This window comes from Felis catus, chromosome F2 (assembly GCF_018350175.1).
Source record: "Felis catus isolate Fca126 chromosome F2, F.catus_Fca126_mat1.0, whole genome shotgun sequence".
NCBI classification, from domain to species: domain Eukaryota; kingdom Metazoa; phylum Chordata; class Mammalia; order Carnivora; family Felidae; genus Felis; species Felis catus.
In genome coordinates, this window is record NC_058385.1 from 34,580,269 (window position 1) to 34,600,603 (window position 20,335).

Here is a 20,335-nt window from a genome sequence, read left to right on the forward strand (position 1 = left end):
TCTTAAAGTATAGTGCAAATTTGTGGGCAAATACACTTTAAAATGTCCTTAAAATGAAGAGTAAACAAATTCCCAAAATGCATATTTTCAAGTCTTGATATAATAGTGTCTTTAAAATTTTTATCAATAGAAATGTGAGCATGAAAATGTTTTAATGCTTCTTCTTAAAGTTTTCAATTTTTATTTCATTTTTCCAAAATATTTATTTATTTATTTATTTATTTATTTATTTATTTATTTATTTATTTATTTATTTATTTATTTTTAACTTAAAAGAAAAATTCCAGTGTTGTTAACATACAGTGTTATATCAGTTTCAGATGTACAATATAGTGATTCAACAATTTCATATATTACTCAATGCTTATCAAGGTAAGTGCACTATTAGTCCCCCTTCAGTCATTTCACCCACTCTCCCACATGCCTCTCCTCTTAGCTACAGAGAACAAACAGATAATTTGTTCTCTGTAGTTAAGAGTCTTTTTTGTTTTTTTGTTTTTTGTCTCTTTTTCTTTGTTGTTTTGCTTCTTTAATTCCACAGATGAATGAAATCATATGATATTTGTCTTTCTGTGACTGGTTTATTTAGCTCAGCATTATATTCTCTAGATCCATTCATGTTGTTGCAAATAGCAAGATTTCATTATTTTTTATGGCTGAATAATATTCCATTGTATATATACTACATCTTTATCCATTCATCTCTCGATGGATATTTAGGTTGTTTTTATAGTTTGGGTATTGTGAATAATGTTGCAATAAGGGTACATATATCTCTTCAAACGAGTGTTTTAATACTCTTTGGATAAATACTTGGTAGTGCGATTTGTGGATGGTAAGGTAGTTCTACTGTTAATTTTTTGAGGAATCACCATACTGTCTTTCACAGTGGCTACACCAGTTTGTATTCCCACCAACAATGCATAAGGGTTCCTTTTTCTCTTCATCCTTGCCAACACTTATTTCTTGAAGTTTTGATTTTAGCCATTCTGATAGGTGTGAGGTAATATTTCATCATGGTTTTGATTTGAATTTCCCTGATGTTGAGCATCTTTTCAGGTGTCTGTTGGTCATCTATATACCTTCTCTGGAGAAATGTCTGTTCATGTCTAAAATTTTCAATCTTTAAAAATCATCACTGAATAAGCAAATTCAAGGGTATTTTTTTGTTTTTAATTCAAGGTTTTGTTGGCATGTAGCAATCAATGAACAGATGTATAATCTAACATAGGAAGTGACACTGTTGACTAAGTCAATGTGGAAAAATAGACCTATATGTTTCATTTTCCCAAGCAGAACAAATTCTTCATCCCCTCACTTTAACTTTGAATTTTCAAGTTCCTTGGTTCCATTTTCACTTGGTTTGGTTTATGACATTGTTCCTACAATGCTTGAGGGCATTGGAAGCTTGGAACTTACTACAGTCCTTGATTGATGTAGTCAAAACTGTCTTCCCACAGCAGAGCAACTTTGACTACTTTAATTATTAAATTGTGTTTCTTTGTAGAAGGCAGTTTCAACCCTTTTGTTTCACTGTCACTTTAAAGCACTTACACTGATTGGACAAACGTTTCCTGGAGTCTCTTGGTTACAGACTCCATGCCATTTGCATAGGGAGCAAGGAAGGGATGGCAGCATGAGGAAATCCTCAGCTGGAGAAGGCAATCTTTTCCCTTTCCACGGATCTCAGATTATAGAGGGGAGACATGAATAAACCAAGAGTTGCCATATGCTCCCAGTAATAAGTGCTGTAATAGTAATATGCCCAGAATTCCATTAGTGACTTCTACCTGGGGGAGAGAAGAGAGAATTCATTTAAGAAGTTTGTCCCGAAAAAGTTGTATATCCATAATCATTTAAAAGTGAATCAGGGGCGCCTGGATAGCTCAGTCGGTTAAGCTTGACTTTTGATTTCGGATCAGATCATGATTTCACAGTTCATGATATTGAGCCCTGCATCAGGCTCTGTGCTGACAGCACAGAGTCTGCTTGGGATTCTCTCTCTCCCTTTGTCTCTGCCCCTCCCCAATGCATGTGTTGCATGTGTGCTCTCTCTCTCAAAATACATAAACTTAAAACAAATTAAAAAAAATAATGAACGGAGACTGGAAGAAGGTGTGTGTCATGAAATGGCTTAGCAATTCATAGCCATGAAAACTAACTAACTAACTAACTAACTAACTAACTAACTAACTAACTAAATGTGAATCAAAGACCAATTAGGTCCACAAGAGAGGAGATACAAAACGGTCTACTCAAATTTACAAGGAATGGGTTGTCAACGGTTACTAACAATTGAGAAATAATAGATTGGGATGTGAGCTGTTTCTCTTCTTGTAAACATTAGTGTGTTATACATATTTATTATGGTCTTTGCCTTTGCCCATGACTTAATATTTTTTAAAGTATTTTTTTAATAGCAGTTTTAGGTATACAACAATGGTACAGAGATTTCCCACATTGCACTGCCCACACACATGCAAATACGCCTCCGTTATTAGCATCCTCCACCGGAGTGGTACTTTGTTACAATTTATGAATCTACACTGACATGTTGTTATCACCATAGTTTACCTTGTGGTTCACTTCTGTTATACATTCTGTAGGTTTGGAAAAATGTATAGAAATGTGCATACGTCATTATCATATCCTGCAGTATCATATCATTGTATCATGTCATTATGGTATCATGTCAGTACCATATCATAGGGTAGTTTCACTGCCCTAAAAATTCTCTGTGCTCTACCGAATAAGCTCTCCCTTTTCCCTAACACCTATCAACTACTGCTCTTTTCCATCTCTCCACCGTCTTGCCTTTTACAGAATGTTACATAATCAAAATCATACAGTATGTAACCTTTCCAGATTGACTTGCTTCATTTAGTAATATGCTTTTACGTTTCCTCCATGTTTCATGGGTTGTTTTCATGGCTTGATAGCTCATTTCTATTCAGTACTTAATAAAATTCCATTGTCTGGATGGGCCATTATTTATCCATTCACCCACTGGTTGCTTCCAGTTTTGGTAATTTGAATAAAGTTGCTATTAACATTTGTGTGCAGGCTTTTGTGTGGACATAAGTTTTCAGCTCCTTCAAATAATTAAAAAGGATTGTGATTGCTGGACTACTAGGTAAGAGTATGTTGAGTTTTATAAAAGACAGTAATTTTTGGGGGCGCCTGGGTGGTTCAGTCAGTTGAGCGTCCGACTTTGGCTCAGGTCATGATCTCGCAGTCTGTGAGTTCGAGCCCCGCTTTGGGTTCTGTGCTGACAGCTCAGAGCCTAGAGCCTGATGCCTGGAGCCTGCTTCGGATTCTGTGTCTCCCTCTCTCTCTGCCCCTCCCCCACTCATGCTCTGTCTCTCTCTCTGTCAAAAATAAATAAACATAAAAAAACCAGTAATTTTTTGTTTGTTTTCTTCCCTTTATAGATTATAGTACCTTGAAGACAGAGAGTGTGCTTATTTTTCTCAGTACCTGTCCTAATGTCATCTAGCTGAGTCTTACCCTGAATAGCCCAACACTGTCTCAGTAAAATCTTAAATTACATGTAAGTATACATGCAATATACAAATATGTATAAAATAAAGTGTTCTTTTGTTAAAAGCAAAAAATTCTGACCTTAATATGGTTTTATAATAAAATATTTTAGCACAGTTTTAAATAATCACAGCACTAAGATCAGTGTCAAAGCATTTAACTTTTCTGATAATCATTTTTAAAAAGTTCTTTAAGATGAGGTAATTAAAATAAATGCTATTTAAGATATCTTCCAAGTTAATATTCTAAGATGCTAGTTATCATGTTTTATTTATTTTGTGAAACTTAAATTAGGAGTTAAAAACACAGCATGTGAAAATAATGTACAGATTTGTGGGGAATAAGCTTAGAAATTTCCTGGGCTTACACCAATGGGTTAACAAGGGACAGAGAATTACAAAGCCATAGGATGCTCACACGAGTTTGGGTAAACAAGATTAGGACCCCAAGAGAGAGGGGGATGCAAAGGCACCCATGATAGAGAGGGGAGTGCAAATGCCCCCAGAATATACAGGGGGTGTAGAGGCACCCAGAATAGAGAGGGGGTGTAAAGGCACCCAGAATAGAGAGGAGGGCAAAGGACCCCAATACATAGGTATATGAAGTAAGCAAGATAAGGCATTCAGGGCAAAAACGCCCCCCCCCCCCCCATAATTTAGTACTATTTTTTTTTAATTTTTTTAACGTTTATTCATTTTGAGACAGAGAGAGACAGAGCATGAATGGGGGAAGGTCAGAGAGAGAGGGAGACACAGAATCTGAAACAGGCTCCAAGCTCTGAGCGGTCAGCACAGAGCCCGACGCGGGGCTCGAACTCACGGACCGCGAGATCATGACCTGAGCCAAAGACGGACGCCCAACCGACTGAGCCACCCAGGCGCCCCCCAATTTAGTACTATAACAGCAAGCTGCTTTCACAGGAAGTAAGGACCAAATTAGGTAAGCAGGTAAATGGGGCTATAGACCACCGTGCTGCACTGTGGGTGATACTGCCCAGAGCAGAAATGACAAGCAAAAGAAAAGGTGCCTTGTTAACCCTGAGGTTATTTGCCCTATCTGTCTTATCCCCTAGGCTAGCAAGATAAACAGACATGGTGCCTCCTGTATGCTGCTAACAACCATCTGCCCATCTGCCTGGTGCCAGGATTTTGTTTTATATTGACCCAAACCCTGAACATTGTGTATCTTCAAAACCCCCTTTCCCTCATGCCCATGAGTTAATTTTCACAGATTCATTGTCTCTTTGTGCACATCTATCACATTTGTAGCCTTCTGATCTTAATAAATACGGGGCAATGATCCTTATTCTGGGCTCTTGTCTTTTCCCGGATATTAGCCATCTCTCACTTTAATCCTGCATCCCGCTATCTTGCTGGCCAAGAGAGAACTTTAGACTTAAGAGTCTACAACACAGATTTGTATTCTTAATGTTTACAGGAAAAAGAGAAGTAAGGCTGTCTTACCTTAAATAACTAATACAGTTATAGAATTTTATGATACTTTCACAAAAGATTTCACTTGTTCATTGATGTAGATATTGTTATACACGAGGGGAATGACACTTTGAATGTTAAGTAACTTGCACAAGATCTCAAAACAGCAGAGCCACCAAACCTGATTCTTGGGATAGGCTCTTTCCATCAAATCAATTCTGGTGCTTTGGAAAACTGAACTCTAAGGATGTTCTAAGTCCACACTTGCTGTGATTAAAAGCTCTGTTTTTCCCTTTGACTTCTTTCCCTGTTTTCCAAAGTGAATATTCTGATGTGAAGAACTAGCTCCCATAGTGATTTCTAAATGAAGTGTCTGCTGCATTTATGTGGACGGATGCACACAGGACAGAGGATGGTATTGAGAGCTGATAAAACTCTCTCTAGGAATAGAGAAGAAATATTTATATGCTTCTGGGGATATCACCAAGAAATTCTGCCAGGGCAGGGAATTAGGTCATTGGTGAAGAATAGATTTTGCCAAGACATAGATTATTCAGGAGGGGTATTGATAGCAATATGCTAGAAGATTATAAACTCTTCCCTAGAAAAGAATTGTGTGTTTTAACAGATTGTTGGAGCAGATGGAGATATGACATTCACTACCATAATTTACATTAACATGCTACAAGACAGATTTGCCTTGATAAAAAAAAAAGCTGAAACCCTGTCAAAGATTCAAAAACAGCTTTTCATCAGTTCATTTCATCTCCCTGAAACTTGATTTGATTTAGTTTTGAAAAACAGGACACATTATAAATTTACACCAGGTATGATGATATATGGAAGCAAAATCCTTTAAAATGTCCCATCTTCAAAAAATATAATTCATAAAAATGATGATCTCTTGTTGCCAAATGTGTCTGTTTATTTCATTATGATGTTCCCTGCTTACTGAAATAGAACAGTGAATGATGCATCTGCTCAAGGAAGCCACGTAACATTTAAACATCTGTCCAGTATTGTCACATATGTTTATACCTGTACTGAGAATTTCTCTTTATTTAATCTTGTGGCCTCACTTTAATGGATTAAAATTCTTTGTTTTAGGTTTTTCTTAATCAATTCAGCACTAGACTTTTCTATACTTGACACTAATGATGTACTCCTCATCTTGGAAGACTCAATCTAATTTAAACTATTCTGTCAAATTAACAATACTTCAATTATTGAGACAATTCTAGAACTAGAAACATGTAGGGTCAAACAGATAGGATCTAATCATAAGCAAAGTGGAATAATGACTGTTCATGTGAGAAAAACTACCTGGCCAGTCTTAACAGTATGTTTAGATCACGATTGGATGTTCTACATAGGTGTCTTATAGTACATACTCAGTATACATTAGGTGATTTGGATTTACTTTTTTTTTTAAGTTTATTTATTTTGAGAGCAGCAGAGACAATGCAAGTGTGGGAGGGGGCAGAGAGAGATAGAGAGACAGAGAACCCCAAGCAGACTCCACGCTGACAGTGCAGAGCTTGATGTGGGGCTTGAACTCACAAAACCATGAAATCATGACCTGAGCCAAAACCAAGAGCTGGAGGCTTAATCGACTGAGCCACCCAGGCACCCCTGGGTTTACTTTATTGATGGGGCATATACCCTAAAACTTAACTAAATGAAGTTTTTCTGAGCTTCAGGGTTAAAGATGGGCAAATATTACTCTCCTGAGTTTAAACTTAACACAGAGTATTTGGGGTCTCAAAAATATAGGGCTGTTTCATAGTGTAGTTTTAACTGCTGTTTCACAATGGCCTTGTCTTAATTTACACAATTATGAGCTGCGGAATTTATTAAGTTGAAACATGAAAACCCACTTGTAGTAGTTTACTACCATCAAAAGAAAATGTATATAACAAAAACACATGCACTTTTGTTCTTTACTATATTGTACACAAGCTTAGTTTTTATTCAACAGTTGAGACTTGTATATGAATCACCCTTTCCAAGTGAAGGTTTATTTATTGAAAAAAAAATTTTAATGTTTATTTTTGAGAGAGAGAGAGATAGAGGAAGTGGGAGGGGGCAGAGAGGGAGAGGGAGACACAGAATCCGAAGCAGGCTCCAGGCTATGAGCTGTCAGCACAGAGTCTGACACAGGGATCAAACTCACAGACTGTGAGATCATGACCCGAGCTGAAGTCCAATGCTTAACCGACTAAGCCACCCAGGCGCCCCTCAAGTGAAGATTTATGAACTTTGACGTAAACAATGACGTGTGGTGAGTCAGAATAAGACCAAGTAAATTAGTCAGTATGTTCAAGTCAGTCTGGGCTTTTATGTTGCTGTGCATAACTCCAAGGTAATGTACAGAGCTTACAGAACTTTACGTAAGGAAGCTACTATCACCAACTATAGGGAAATGTTTTCATAAAACAAAGAATTTATACTTAATGAGATGACAAAGTTCACAAGTCTTTCAAGGACTTAGGTAGGAAATAAGGTAGGCTCTGGATAATCTTTGGGAGATAAAGAAACTCTGCTCAGAGTCACAGTAAGAATATTTCTGTTTAAGACGTAATATTTTAAGTGACTGGAAGAGGAAAATCCCTGCAGTACCAATTAGAGTAGCAACATTACTCTTTATGGCACATGCTAATAAAGTATTTTTAAGTGCATTTTTTAAGTATAATCAAGACATTAAGGATTGGAGCAGAATAATAACCTGTTTTTTTAGAAGTGAAGTCTAGAATATGATCAAGGAAAAAATTAAAGGGAAATGATTTGGGACCTTGTAAGGAAATACAGATTGGTGTAGGGATGATTAAAAGAAGCTGGAAGATAGAACCCTTTAATGGAAGCCTGTTTAAAGGGGGATGGCCTGAGGGAATGCATTATGTATATCATTGTCCTGCAACCTTATCCTAAAGATAGTAATTCAGGGAGGACTGGAGAAAGAAGCAAAAACAATTTAGGGGGGTCGCCTGGTCCTTTCATTGGTTAATGCTCTCCTATCACACCTAATAACACAATGCAAATTGTGAGAAGACTTGTACTTAGGAATCATAGAGATAGTTGTGGATGAATGGGTAAAATTCCCACACGTTTATATATAAGGTGTGTTATAGGGTTCAATAGTATATATAGGAAATTGGAGGATTGCAAGGAACAGGGAATGGAGGTTGGAAGGTGGGTACTATGGGACTATGCTATCCGCATTGTCTGGAAGCAAAGGAGAGCTATGGTAGATGTTATGTGATAATCTTTCTTTTTCCAATGCACAATTCCTCTTTGTGCATGGAGCCGGAGACTGAATATGGGCTTATGTTGTTGCCTTTTTATTGGCATCTGTGCAATTTTCCCAGATACCATTTTTTTCATAGACTCTGATGATGGGCATGAGAAAACTTTCTTGTGAAATGCTCTCTCTGGAAGAGAAATGCATAATTCTAAACTGGGCATATGTTCTTAGCCAGGAATTGTTTCCAACTCACAACTAAATACAGGCTGATTTAGATACACTGCTTCTTTGAATGTCTGTCATAGCACTTAAAAAATCTCAATTGTTATTTATTCTATCACATCGGTAAGCATTCTAAATTCTTAGTCTCTGGTCTGAAATATTCAGCCTTGCCTTTCCTTGTTGGATTTTCATACAAAGTTGTTAATGTATTAGTGGGATATCAGAGTAATGATCTGTTTGCCTATCTATCTACCTATCTGTCTGTCTGAATGGGGATAAACACACATAAATACCACTATATAGAATTGTGTGGGCTATGCCTGATGAGGAGTATTTGATATTGATGCATAAGAAAGTAGTATTCAGACATCTTGTATTCAATCAATAGGTAGCATTGTGTCCTTGGGAAAATCAATTACACTTTGCAGTCTTTAGTTTTAAAAGGGTGAGAAGGTACAAGATAGTGGTGAGAAAATGGGATCACAACAGTGAGAAAATGGACAAGGTGGCTTTAAGGAAGGTTTGATAGATTATTTTATAGGATTTAAAGACATTTAGAAAAGGAATGGTTTTTGTGTATGTGAGTGTGTGCGTGTGCGTGTGTGTGTATGTTGGGTACGTATGTATTTGCATGTGAGAGTGGATATGGTGGGTACATGTAGGGAGCTATTAAGGGGGAGCCATAACTTTCTTCAAATATTTAAAAGAAAAGTACCTGGATGAGAGATTAGGTTGTTCAGCATAGTCAGGAAAAAAAAGAAACAAAAAACAAACAAACAAAAAAAAACTTTTCTCAGGTGGAATTAACAGAGAGATAACTAATTTTTGTTGTTTTTCAACATAAAGAAAGGTTGACAGACTTATCTTTATCATGGGATTGAATGTTCAAATACTAGTTGGACAAGCACTTGAGTAATTGATGGTAAGACAGTTATGAGCACTGACTATGGTATCAGGCAGACTTTGATTTACCACTAGTTAAATACTAATTTGACTACTTAACTTGTTTTGTCACCTTTGGGAAATTCTTGAATAGCTCTCAGCTTTATTTTCCTACTCTGCTCGGGGATAGCATGGGTTAAACACTGGACTTACTGTGAAATTACCCAGCATACTAACTACTTGATATCTTTGTGTATTATAGGAAGGAGTAACTTATGGATCATGTGAGAGTGGTTGGATATCATACAGAAAAATATGATTAACAACACCAAAAAATGGCCTATTTCACCACTGAGATGATTCCTGTCAATGTGGAAAAAAAGTAATTGGTCCATATTGTTAGATAATTCAAACACAGAGAAAATTATAAGATGAAAAATAAAAGGTTTCCTCCTTCTCAGTTCTTTCATCCATGGTAGCCACGGATATGAGTCTTTCCAGAAAGTTTTTAGGTTTATGCATAGAAAATTTATAATGCTTTTGGATGCAATAGAAAGCTCAACACAAACTGGATTAAATAATAAAGGAAGAGTATGTAACTAAAATATCCAGAAGAACAAATTTAAGGGAAGAGTTTAATTGAAAAGTTTATGATGTTGGGGTGCCTGGGTAGCTCAGTTGGTTGAGCGTCTGACTTTGGCTCAGGTCATGATCTCACAGTCCATGAGTTCAAGCCCCATGTCGGGCTCTGTGCTGACAGCTTGGAGCCTGGAACCTGCTTTGAATTCTGTGTCTCCCTCTCTGTCCCTCCCCCACTCATGCTCTCTCTCTCTCTCTCTCTCAAAAATAAAATAACATTAAAAAAAAGTTTATGATGTCATCAGGGCCCCAGGTATGAGTTTTTGAGGTTCTCAACTCTCTTTTCCTCCATGTGTTGCCTTTATTTTCAGATTGGCTTCCTGCTGATTAAAGCAAATAATTCCTGTAAGTCTAAATTGTTCAGGCAAAAGAAAAGAAAAGAAAAAAGAAAAGAAAAGAAAAGAAAAAAGAAAAGAAAAGAGAAAAGAGGAGAAAAGAAAAACACCTGTTACAGTAAATTCCAAGCATAGCTTTTAATGGTCAACCTGAATATTAGAGTCTGGCTTAGTTCATGTGCACTTGCATGTACTAGTCTTTGTTGCTAGAGGAATAGCACTGACAATTGGATTACCTTGTATCAACGTATTTCACCCTTGGAGCTGTGGGAGAATTTAGTTGTCTCAAATGACATGGACCCCAAATGAACTGGGGACATTTGGAAAATGGAAAATGGGATGGGAAAGATGGGGAAACATTCCAGTTATCTCTTACTACATAACAAACTGCCTCAAAATTCTGTGGTTTAAAGGAACTATTATTTTATCATGTTCCCTGGTTGTGTATGAGGAATGTGGAGAAGTCACAGTGAGAACAGCTTGTCTTCATAAGGTCTAATGTATTATCTGGGAATATTTGAAAGGCTAGGGACTGAGATCTTCTGGAGACTTCTTTACTCATGTTTCAGGAACCTAGTCTGGAATGTATATAGGTGGGTCTCAGCTGAGGCTGTTGACCAGAGCACTTGCACAGAAGTGCCCTCTCTTTCTTTCTCTCTTAAAGTAAACTTTATTTAGTCTTCTTTTCAAACCAATCTAGTCTAAAAATGAGTGGAGGTTGAGAAGAAAGAACATGAACTATTCTAACAGACAAACTCATACAGAAAAACAGAAAGGAGGGAGGATGAGCACTGGGGAAAGACTTCTGTGTCAGATCTTCTCCATCTTAGAAATGAGGTTGCCACAATGAGGTCATTTTTTTTAGTCTTCTCCTCAGTGGTCTTCTTTAGAGAATGGATGTGCATCTGCTCCTTCCTCAGGCTTACCTGAGAAGCCAAGGCCTCATTTTGGGCCTTGCTCCAGACCTGAGTGATGTCCTCATTTGGCAGTGTGAGTTTCTTTTCTGTGTGGGTCTTTAGCACTTGGTATTTCTGGCCTTCCTTTTCAATTATTATTATTTAATCCTCAGTACATACCTTCAGTGATTCATTACTTATGTGGTAGCCTTTAATCACTTCCTTCTGTTTCTCAAACCATTTGAAGAAGTCAGAGAAAGATTTTTCCATGGAGTTTATAATTACAGTAAGTTTGTCCTTTTCTTTCAGAACCATTTGGATTTGGAGAGGTTACAGCTCGAGATGATGTAGAGGGTCCAGAGAACACCTCTTTCCATGAACACACTGAATGTGCTGCTATATATGGAACAACTTCCTCTGAAAAATCCTAAAAACTGTCTGAGCAACCCATAAACATCTGGAGAATGAGAAGGCCCACATCGAAGTAGTTTGAACCCCACATTGGGCATCCTATTTTTAACACCTAGCACCTGAGAGATGAGACCCAAAACATCTAGCTTTGAAAAACAACTAGACTCATATCCATGAGACACACAAAGCTATGACAACCTGAGAAATGACTCTTTAAAGGGTTTGTGTACTTGGACTCACCTGCCTCAGGGCCCAGCACAGAAACAGCTGATCAAGAGATGCCCATACTTTATGTGATTGAGGCTCATTTGGTAATCTTAAAGTTTGGCGTGGGAGGCAAGCATCTAATTTAGCACACATTCTCATATTCAAGGGGCATGTTGGCTGGTGGGTACCATCTCATGCTCTCTCTCTGTCTCTCTCAGTGTGTGTCATCTCTGTTTTCCTCTTTTTTTTCCTGCGGTCACCATCTATACACTCCCCCCTCTGCCTCTTTCCGGCTGGTGTGTGTCATCTTTGTGCTCTAGCCAGCAGGGGCCATCTTCTTTTTTAAATTAAAAAAATTTTTCCCTTCTCCGGGTGGATGGTATCTATAAACTCTCTCTCTGCCTCACTCTAGCTGGTGGGTGCCATTTTTAAGCTCTCCCTCTGCAGTGCTCCAGAGCAGCACTATCTTCCAGAGGGGAGCTTTTATATACATCTTGTGCCCTCGGCTTTGTGGCTGTTGCCCAGAGGACACCCCTTAATCACCTAGTTGTAAAGGTCAGAGGAACTTGGGATCCTGGATCCTACGAGCCAGTAACAGTTGGAGAGACAGTTCTTGGTAGACTACCACCCGCAGGGCATTGCACAGATAGCTGACTGAAACATACCTCCTGTCTTTCTAGGAAAGAGGCCTATTTGCTTATTGAAGAACTTTGGCGTGAGGGCAGATTTCTGGTTTGTCATTCAACTAGAGGCCTAAAGAGGTGCTCTTAGGGAATGGAGGCTGGTGGACACAATCTTTGCAGGCTCCCTCTGCCTTGCTCCAGCTTGCCACCATCTCCCAGAAAGGAGTTTATACCTTGCCTGGCACCTCAATTTTTTCTTGTTCAAATACAATGTCATCCAGTATCAGTTATACTCATAAAATTTCCAAGGGTATTTTGGAATGGAAGACATGTTTTTTCATCTGTTATTTTGCAAGTTTTTGCTTAATTATTCTTTACAGTGTTACTATGGATTCAATAATGAAATAGAAAAACATGTGAGAAAAAAGGCATGGAAAGGGAATCACATGCTTAACAGAATTCATTTCTAATTGCCTTAGTTTAATGCTGTACAGATGACATAAACATCTCTATCTTTCTGCAGATGAAATGAGGGTTGGAAGTGAATTCAATGTCAGTAACTGCACTATCATCACAATTAGTTCTCTCAAATTTATTACATCTATTTCCACTACCAGGTGAATTTATGCTTAAGTGTGAAAACAGTGCATGAAAAACAATCTGTGAAAAAGCTAACTTTCTTTTCACAGCTTTTAAAATATAACAGCATGATGGTTCAAATCCATTATCTGATTTATCAACTGGTCAAGCTCATATTCTGATTTCTACTGATGCCTGTCACTACACCACCATGAAGTTGCCAGGAATGAAAAATCCTATTTCAAAATGGGGGGAAAATGCCCTCCAAGTAACCCCATTGGATAGAAAATGAACAAGAATGACAGACAGAAAAGGCTAAAAATAGATTATGGGACAACAAATGGCAGAGGCAACAAATCTGAATGTGAATTTAAGTTTTCAGCTTAAATTTACATTATTTTCAGAACTTTCATTTGATAAAACTATATGGAGAATTAAGTACTGTATATAATGTCCACTTATAGTATATTGTCTACTTAATAATTTTATTGCTGATAACTTTGTCATGAGTGTTTCTTTGGAGCCAAAGTGTCAAGGTGAAGAGATGTAGTATACTTAAATTATTTTTGGTTACTGAATTGCAAAAACAAATTACATGAGTTATTTTTTAAAAACTTTTTATAATTAATACTTAAAAACATTTTTTAATGTTTATTTATTTTTGAGAGAGAGAGAGAGACAGAGAGAGTGAGTATGAGCAGGGGAGGAAAAGAGAGAGAGACACAGAATCTGCAGCAGATCCTGGTTCCAAGCACAGAACTTGATGCAGAGCTCAAACTCAAAAACCACGAGATCATGACCTGAACCAAAGTTGGATGCTTCACTGGCTGAGCCACCCAGCTGCCCCTAATTAATACTTTTTTTTAATGTTTATTTTATTTTTGAGACAGAGAGAGATAGAGAATGAATGAGGGAGGGTCAGAGAGAGGGAAACACAGAATCTGAAGCAGGCTACAGGCTCTGAGCTATCAGCACAGAGCCCGATGTGGGGCTCGAACTCACGGACCGTGAGATCATGACCTGAGCCGAAGTAGGATGCTTAACCGACTGAGCCACCCAGGTGCCTCCTAATTAATACTTTTTTAGAGGAATATTTTAGCGTTTATTATGCTACAACTTTATGGACTGCATTTAAAAAAATTAATGTTTATTTTTGAGAGAGAGAGAGAGAGGGAGAGAGAAAGGGAGAGAATGAATGGGGGAGAGGCAGAGGAAAGGCAGACACAGAATTCAAAGCAGGCTCCAGGCTCTGAGCTGTCAGCACAGAGCCTGATGACATAGGGCTCAAACTCACAGACTGCAAGAACATGACCTGAGCCCAAGTCAGATCATGGGACTGAGCCACCCAGGCTCCCCTGGACTACATTTTTAATGGAGAATATAACAATTGATTTTGCCTTTCACAACCCAAATATTGAAAGAAAATGAGAAACAAAAACATCATATATTTCCAATGTTTAATTCAGTCCTATGACCTACATGGAATAGATTGGAATGTTTTATACTTGGTTAAATATTTATCAAAATGATGCATCCTGTGTTATTAAATTAACTAGAACTTAACAAAATTTAATATAAGATGAATTTATCCTCTTATAGAATACTTTCAAATATTATGATATTACATAGCTTTCTGTTAAATGAATGTATTTTCCATTTTTTTCAGACTTTCAAATATTTGATCGTTTAAAATAAGTCTATTTAAAAAATAATTCTGGTGCCTGAAATGATTCTCTAGCACATGGATCAAACAAGAAAAAGCAAAAAGGAGTTTACAGATGAGTAAACAGACTGCTAAATAAGATGTCTAAATGGAGATTATATTTAATTGTTAAAAGAGCATTATTTAAAATAAGTTCCCTTTATGGAGTGCCTGGGTGGCTCAGTCAGTTAAGTGTCTGCCTTCGGCTCAGGTCATGATCTCACAGTTCATGAGTCTGAGCCCTGCATCTGGCTCTATGCTGACAGCTCAGAGCCTGGAGCCTGTTCAGATTCTGTGTCTCCATCTCTCTCTGCCCCTCCCCTGCTTGTGCACGTGCATGTGTGTGCATGTGTGTGAGCTCTCTCTCTCTGTCAAAAATAAACATTAAAAAAATTAAAAATAAAATAAAATAAAATAAAATAAAATAAAATAAAATAAAATAAAATAAAAAAGTTCCCTTTGGACTTCTGGGGAAGATGGCGGAGTAGGAGGATCCTAGGCTCACCTTGTCTCAAGGATATACCTAGATAACACCCATATCAGTGCAAATAATCCAAACAGAGGATCTGAAGACTGGTTTAACAGATTCTCCACAGCTAAATGTAGAAAAGAGCCCATGTCAAAGAGGTCAGAAAGCGCAGAGTCAGGGCTGGGAGCCAATCTCATCCCCTGGACAGTCTGCAGGAGGGAGTGATACGCAGACAGGGGAGAGGAACAGATCCCACACCAGGCATCCCAGGCACAGGGGATGCACACTGGGAACACAAATCTCTCACATTTGGCTTTGAAAACCAGAGGAAATTAACTTCATGAGCGGTGGGGCTTAATACCTGGAACTATTTTATTTTATTTAGATTTATTTTTTTGTTTCAAGTTTTTTTAATGTTTACTTTTGAGAGAGAGAGTGAGTATGAGCAGTGGAGGTGCAGAAAGAGAGGGAGACACAGAATCTGAAGTGGGCTCCAAGGTCTGAGCTTTCAGCACAGAGCCCGACATGGGACTCAAACCCACAAGCCGTGATCATGACCTGAGCTGAAGTCAGAGGCTTAACAGACTAAGCCACCCAGATGCCCCTATTTCAAGTTTTAATTTAAATTCTAGTAAGTTAACATATGTGTAATATTAATCTCAGGAGTAGAATTTAGTGATTCATCACTTACATATAACACCAGTGCTCTACCCTCCAAGTGCCCTTGGTAATACCAATCACCTATTTAGCCCATCTTCCACCTACCTCCCCTCCAGCAACCCTCTGTTTGTTCTCTATGGTTAACAGTCTCTTACGGTTTCCCTCCCTCCCTTTTTTCTCTTCCTCTATGTTCACCTGTTTTGTTTCTTAAACACATTAGAGAAATCATATATTTGTCTTTCTCTGACTTATTTCGCTTAGCATAATACACTCTAGCTCCATCCATGTCATTGCAAATGACAAGATTTCATTCTTTTGATGGCTGAGTAATATTCCATTGTATATATATGCCACATCTTCTTTTTCTTTTAAATATCAACTTTTCTAAAAACAGTATATTTATTTTGAAAGAGAGAGAAGGCACGAGTCGGGCAAGGGCAGTGACAGAGAGAGAGAAAGAGGGAAAATCCCAAGCGGGCTTCACACTGTCAGCCTGACGGTGCAGAGCCCAATGTGGGGCTCAAACCCACGAACCAGGAGATCACGACTTGAGCTGAAGTCGGATGCTAAACTGACTGAGCCACCCAGGTGCCCCTGCCACATCTTCTTTATACATTCATCAGTTGAATGGACATTTGGGCTTTTTCCATAATTTGGCTATTGTTGATAATGCTGTTATAAATACTGGGGGTGTATGTGCACCTTCAAACCAATATGTATCCTTTGGGTAAATACCTAGTAATACAGTTACTGGGTCATAGGGTAGTTCTATTTTGAACTTTCTGAGGAAACTCTATACTGTTTTCCAGAGTGGCTGCACCAGTTTGCATTCCTAGCAGCAGTGTTAGAGGGTTCCAGTTTCTCCACATCCTCACCAACATCTTTTGTGTCTTATGTTAATTTTAGCCATTCTGAAGGTATGAGATGGTTATCTCATTGTAGTTTTGATTTGTACTTCCCTGATGATGAGTGATGTTGAGCATCTTTTCATGTGTCTGTTGGCCATCTGCTGGTCTTCTTTGGAAAAGATGTCTATTCATGGGGAGGCCTGGGTGGCTCAGTTGGTTAAGCATCTGACTTCAGCTCAGGTCATGATCTCACTGTTCGTGAGTTTGAGCCCTGCATCAGACTCTGTGCTGACAATTCAGAGCCTGGAGCCTGCTTTGGATTCTGTGTCTCCCACTCTCTCTACCCCTCTCCTGCTCATGCTCTGTCTCTCTCTCTCTCTCAAAAATGAATAAAACATTAAAAAAAAATTTTTTTAAATGTCTTCTATTCATGTCTTCTGCCCATTTGTAACTGGATTATTTGTTTTTTTGGGTGTTGAGTTTGATAAGTTCTTTATATATTTTGGACAGTAACCCTTTATCAGACATGTCATTTGTAAATACCTTCTTCCATTCTGAAGGTTGCCTTTTAGTTTTGTTGACTGTTTCCTTTACTTACCCTTCAAGATAAGCTTTCTCTTGATCGAGTCCCAATAGTTCAGTTTTTATTTTTGTTTCTATTGCCTCAGAGGCATATCTGGTAACAAGTTGCTATGGCTGATGTTAAAGAGGTGCTGCCTGTGTTCTCCTCTAGGATTTTGATGGTGTCCTGTCTCACATCTATTTTGAATTTACTTTTGTGTATGGTGTAAGATAGTGTCCCAGATTCATTCTTTTGCAGGTTGCTGTCCAGTTTTCCCAATACAATTTGTTGAAGAGACTGTCTTTTCCATTGTATATTATTTCCTGCTTTGTGAAAGAGTAGTTGACCATGTAGTTGTGGGTCCATTTCTGAGTTTTCTATATGTATCTGTTTTTTGTGCCTGTACCATACTGTCTTCATAACTACAGCTTTGTAATATAGCTTGAAGTCTCGAATTGTGATGCCTCCACATTGGCTTTTCTTTTTCAAGATTGCTTTGGATATTTGGGGTCTTTTGTGATTTCACACAAATTTTAAGACTGTTTGTTCTAGCTCTGTGAAAAATGCTGGTTATTTTGATGGGTATTACATTAAATGTGTAGATTGCTTTGGTAGTATGGAAATTTTAACAATATTTGTTCTTCCAATCCATAATCAAGGAAGTTATTTCATTTCTTTGTGTCATCTTCAATTTCTTTCAAAAGTGTTCTAGTTTTCTGAGTACACATCTTTATCTCTTTGGTTAAGTTTATTCTTAGGTATCTTATGCTTGTTGGCATACATTTTACAATTTACAATTGTACTTAAATGCAATTTATGTACAATAAATTATGTAAAATAATACAATTTACAATTGTAAATGGGATTGATTCCTTGATTTCTCTTTCTGCTGCTTCATTTTGGTGTATAGAAATTCAACAGACTTTTGTACACTGATTTCGTATACTGTGACTATACTGAATTCTTATATCAGTTCTGGAAATTTTATGGTAGAGTCTTTCAGGTTTTCTACATAGAGTACCATGTCACATGAGAATAGTGAAAGTTAGACTTCTTCCTTGCCAATATGGATGCATTTTATTTCTTTTTGTTGTCTGATTGCTGAGCCTAGGACTTCTAGTTCTATGTTAAATAACAATGGTGAGCTTCTGGAGGGAAGATGGCGGCATAGGGGGACGCTGGGCTCACCGCGCGTCCTGCTGATCACTTAGATTCCACCTACACCTGCCTAAATAACCCAGAAAACCGCCAGAGGATTAGCAGAAGGGAGTCTCCGGAGCCAAGTGCAGACGAGAGGCCCACGGAAGAGGGTAGGAAGGGAGGCGAGGCAGTGCGCGCTCCACGGACTGGCGGGAGGGAGCCGGGGCGGAGGGGTGGCTCGCCGGCCAAGCAGAGCCCCTGAGTCTGGCTTGCAAAAGCAGAGGGGCCTGACGGACTGTGTTCCGACAGCAAGAGCGACTTAGCGTCTGGGAAGTCATAAGTTAACAGCTCTGCTCAGAAAGCGGGAAGGCTTGAGGACAAAGGGAGGGAGAGCTGCTGAGCCCCCAGACGACAGAGCTCAGTTTGGTGGGGAACAAAGGCGCTCGCCAGCGCCATCTCCCCCGCCCATCCCCCAGCCAAAATCCCAAAGAGAACCAGTTCCTGCCAGGGAACTTGCTCGCTCCGCGCAAACACCCAACTCTGTGCTTCTGCGGAGCCAAACCTCCGGCAGCGGATCTGACTCCCTCCCGCTGCTACAGGGCCCCTCCTGAAGTGGATCACCTAAAGAGAAGCGAGCTAAGCCTGCCCCTCCTGCCCCTGTGCACCTTGCCTACCCACCCCAGCTAATACGCCAGATCCCCAGCATCACAAGCCTGGCAGTGTGCAAGTAGCCCAGACGGGCCACGCCACCCCACAGTGAATCCCGCCCCTAGGAGAGGGGAAGAGAAGGCACACACCAGTCTGACTGTGGCCCCAGCAGTGGGCTGGGGGCAGACATCAGCTCGGACTGCGGCCCCACCCACCAACTCCAGTTATACACCACAGCACAGGGGAAGTGCCCTGCAGGTCCTCACCACTCCAGGGACTATCCAAAATGACCAAGCGGAAGAATTCCCCTCAGAAGAATCTCCAGGAAATAACAACAGCTAATGAGCTGATCAAAAAGGACTTAAATAATATAACAGAAAGTGAATTTAGAATAATAGTCATAAAATTAATCGCTGGGCTTGAAAACAGTATAGAGGACAGCAGAGAATCTCGTGCTACAGAGATCAAGGAACTAAGGAACAGTCACGAGGAGCTGAAAAACGCTTTAAACGAAATGCATAACAAAATGGAAACCACCACGGCTCGGATTGAAGAGGCAGAGGAGAGAATAGGTAAACTAGAAAATAAAGTTATGGAAAAAGAGGAAGCTGAGAGAAAGAGAGATAAAAAAATCCAGGAGTATGAGGGGAAAATTAGAGAACTAAGTGATACACTAAAAAGAAATAATATACGCATAATTGGTATCCCAGAGGAAGAAGAGAGAGGGAAAGGTGCTGAAGGGATACTTGAAGAAATAATAGCTGAGAACTTCCCTGAACTGGGGAAGGAAAAAGGCATTGAAATCCAAGAGGCACAGAGAACTCCCAACAGAGAACTCAAGTTCAGACGTAACTTGAATCGATCTTCTGCACGACATATCATAGTGAAACTGGCAAAATACAAGGATAAAGAGAAAATTCTGAAAGCCGCAAGGGGTAAACGTGCCCTCACATATAAAGGGAGACCTATAAGACTCGTGACTGATCTCTCTTTTGAAACTTGGCAGGCCAGAAAGAATTGGCACGAGATTTTCAGTGTGCTAGAGAGAAAAAATATGCAGCCGAGAATCCTTTATCCAGCAAGTCTGTCATTTAGAATAGAAGGAGAGATAAAGGTCTTCCCAAACAAACAAAAACTGAAGGAATTTGTCACCACTGAACCAGCCCTACAAGAGATCCTAAGGGGGACCCTGTGAGACAAAGTCCCAGAGACATCACTACAAGCATAAAACATACAGACATCACAATGACTCTAAACCCATATCTTTCTATAATAACACTGAATGTAAATGGATTAAA

General features: G+C 38.9%; 1 protein-coding gene across 1 annotated transcript in view; it reads right to left on the bottom strand.

Moving 5' to 3' along the window:
- Positions 1-1,154: 1,154 nt before the first annotated feature.
- The window catches only part of LOC111558536 (transforming acidic coiled-coil-containing protein 3-like), a 43,035-nt gene continuing 23,854 nt past the window's right edge, over positions 1,155-20,335 (bottom strand). Inside the window, exon 3 of the mRNA XM_045050110.1 lies at positions 1,155-1,790. Within this exon, the coding sequence (XP_044906045.1) occupies positions 1,787-1,790 (4 nt within the window). The 3' untranslated portion in view covers positions 1,155-1,786. The remainder of the gene's footprint in view (positions 1,791-20,335) is intronic.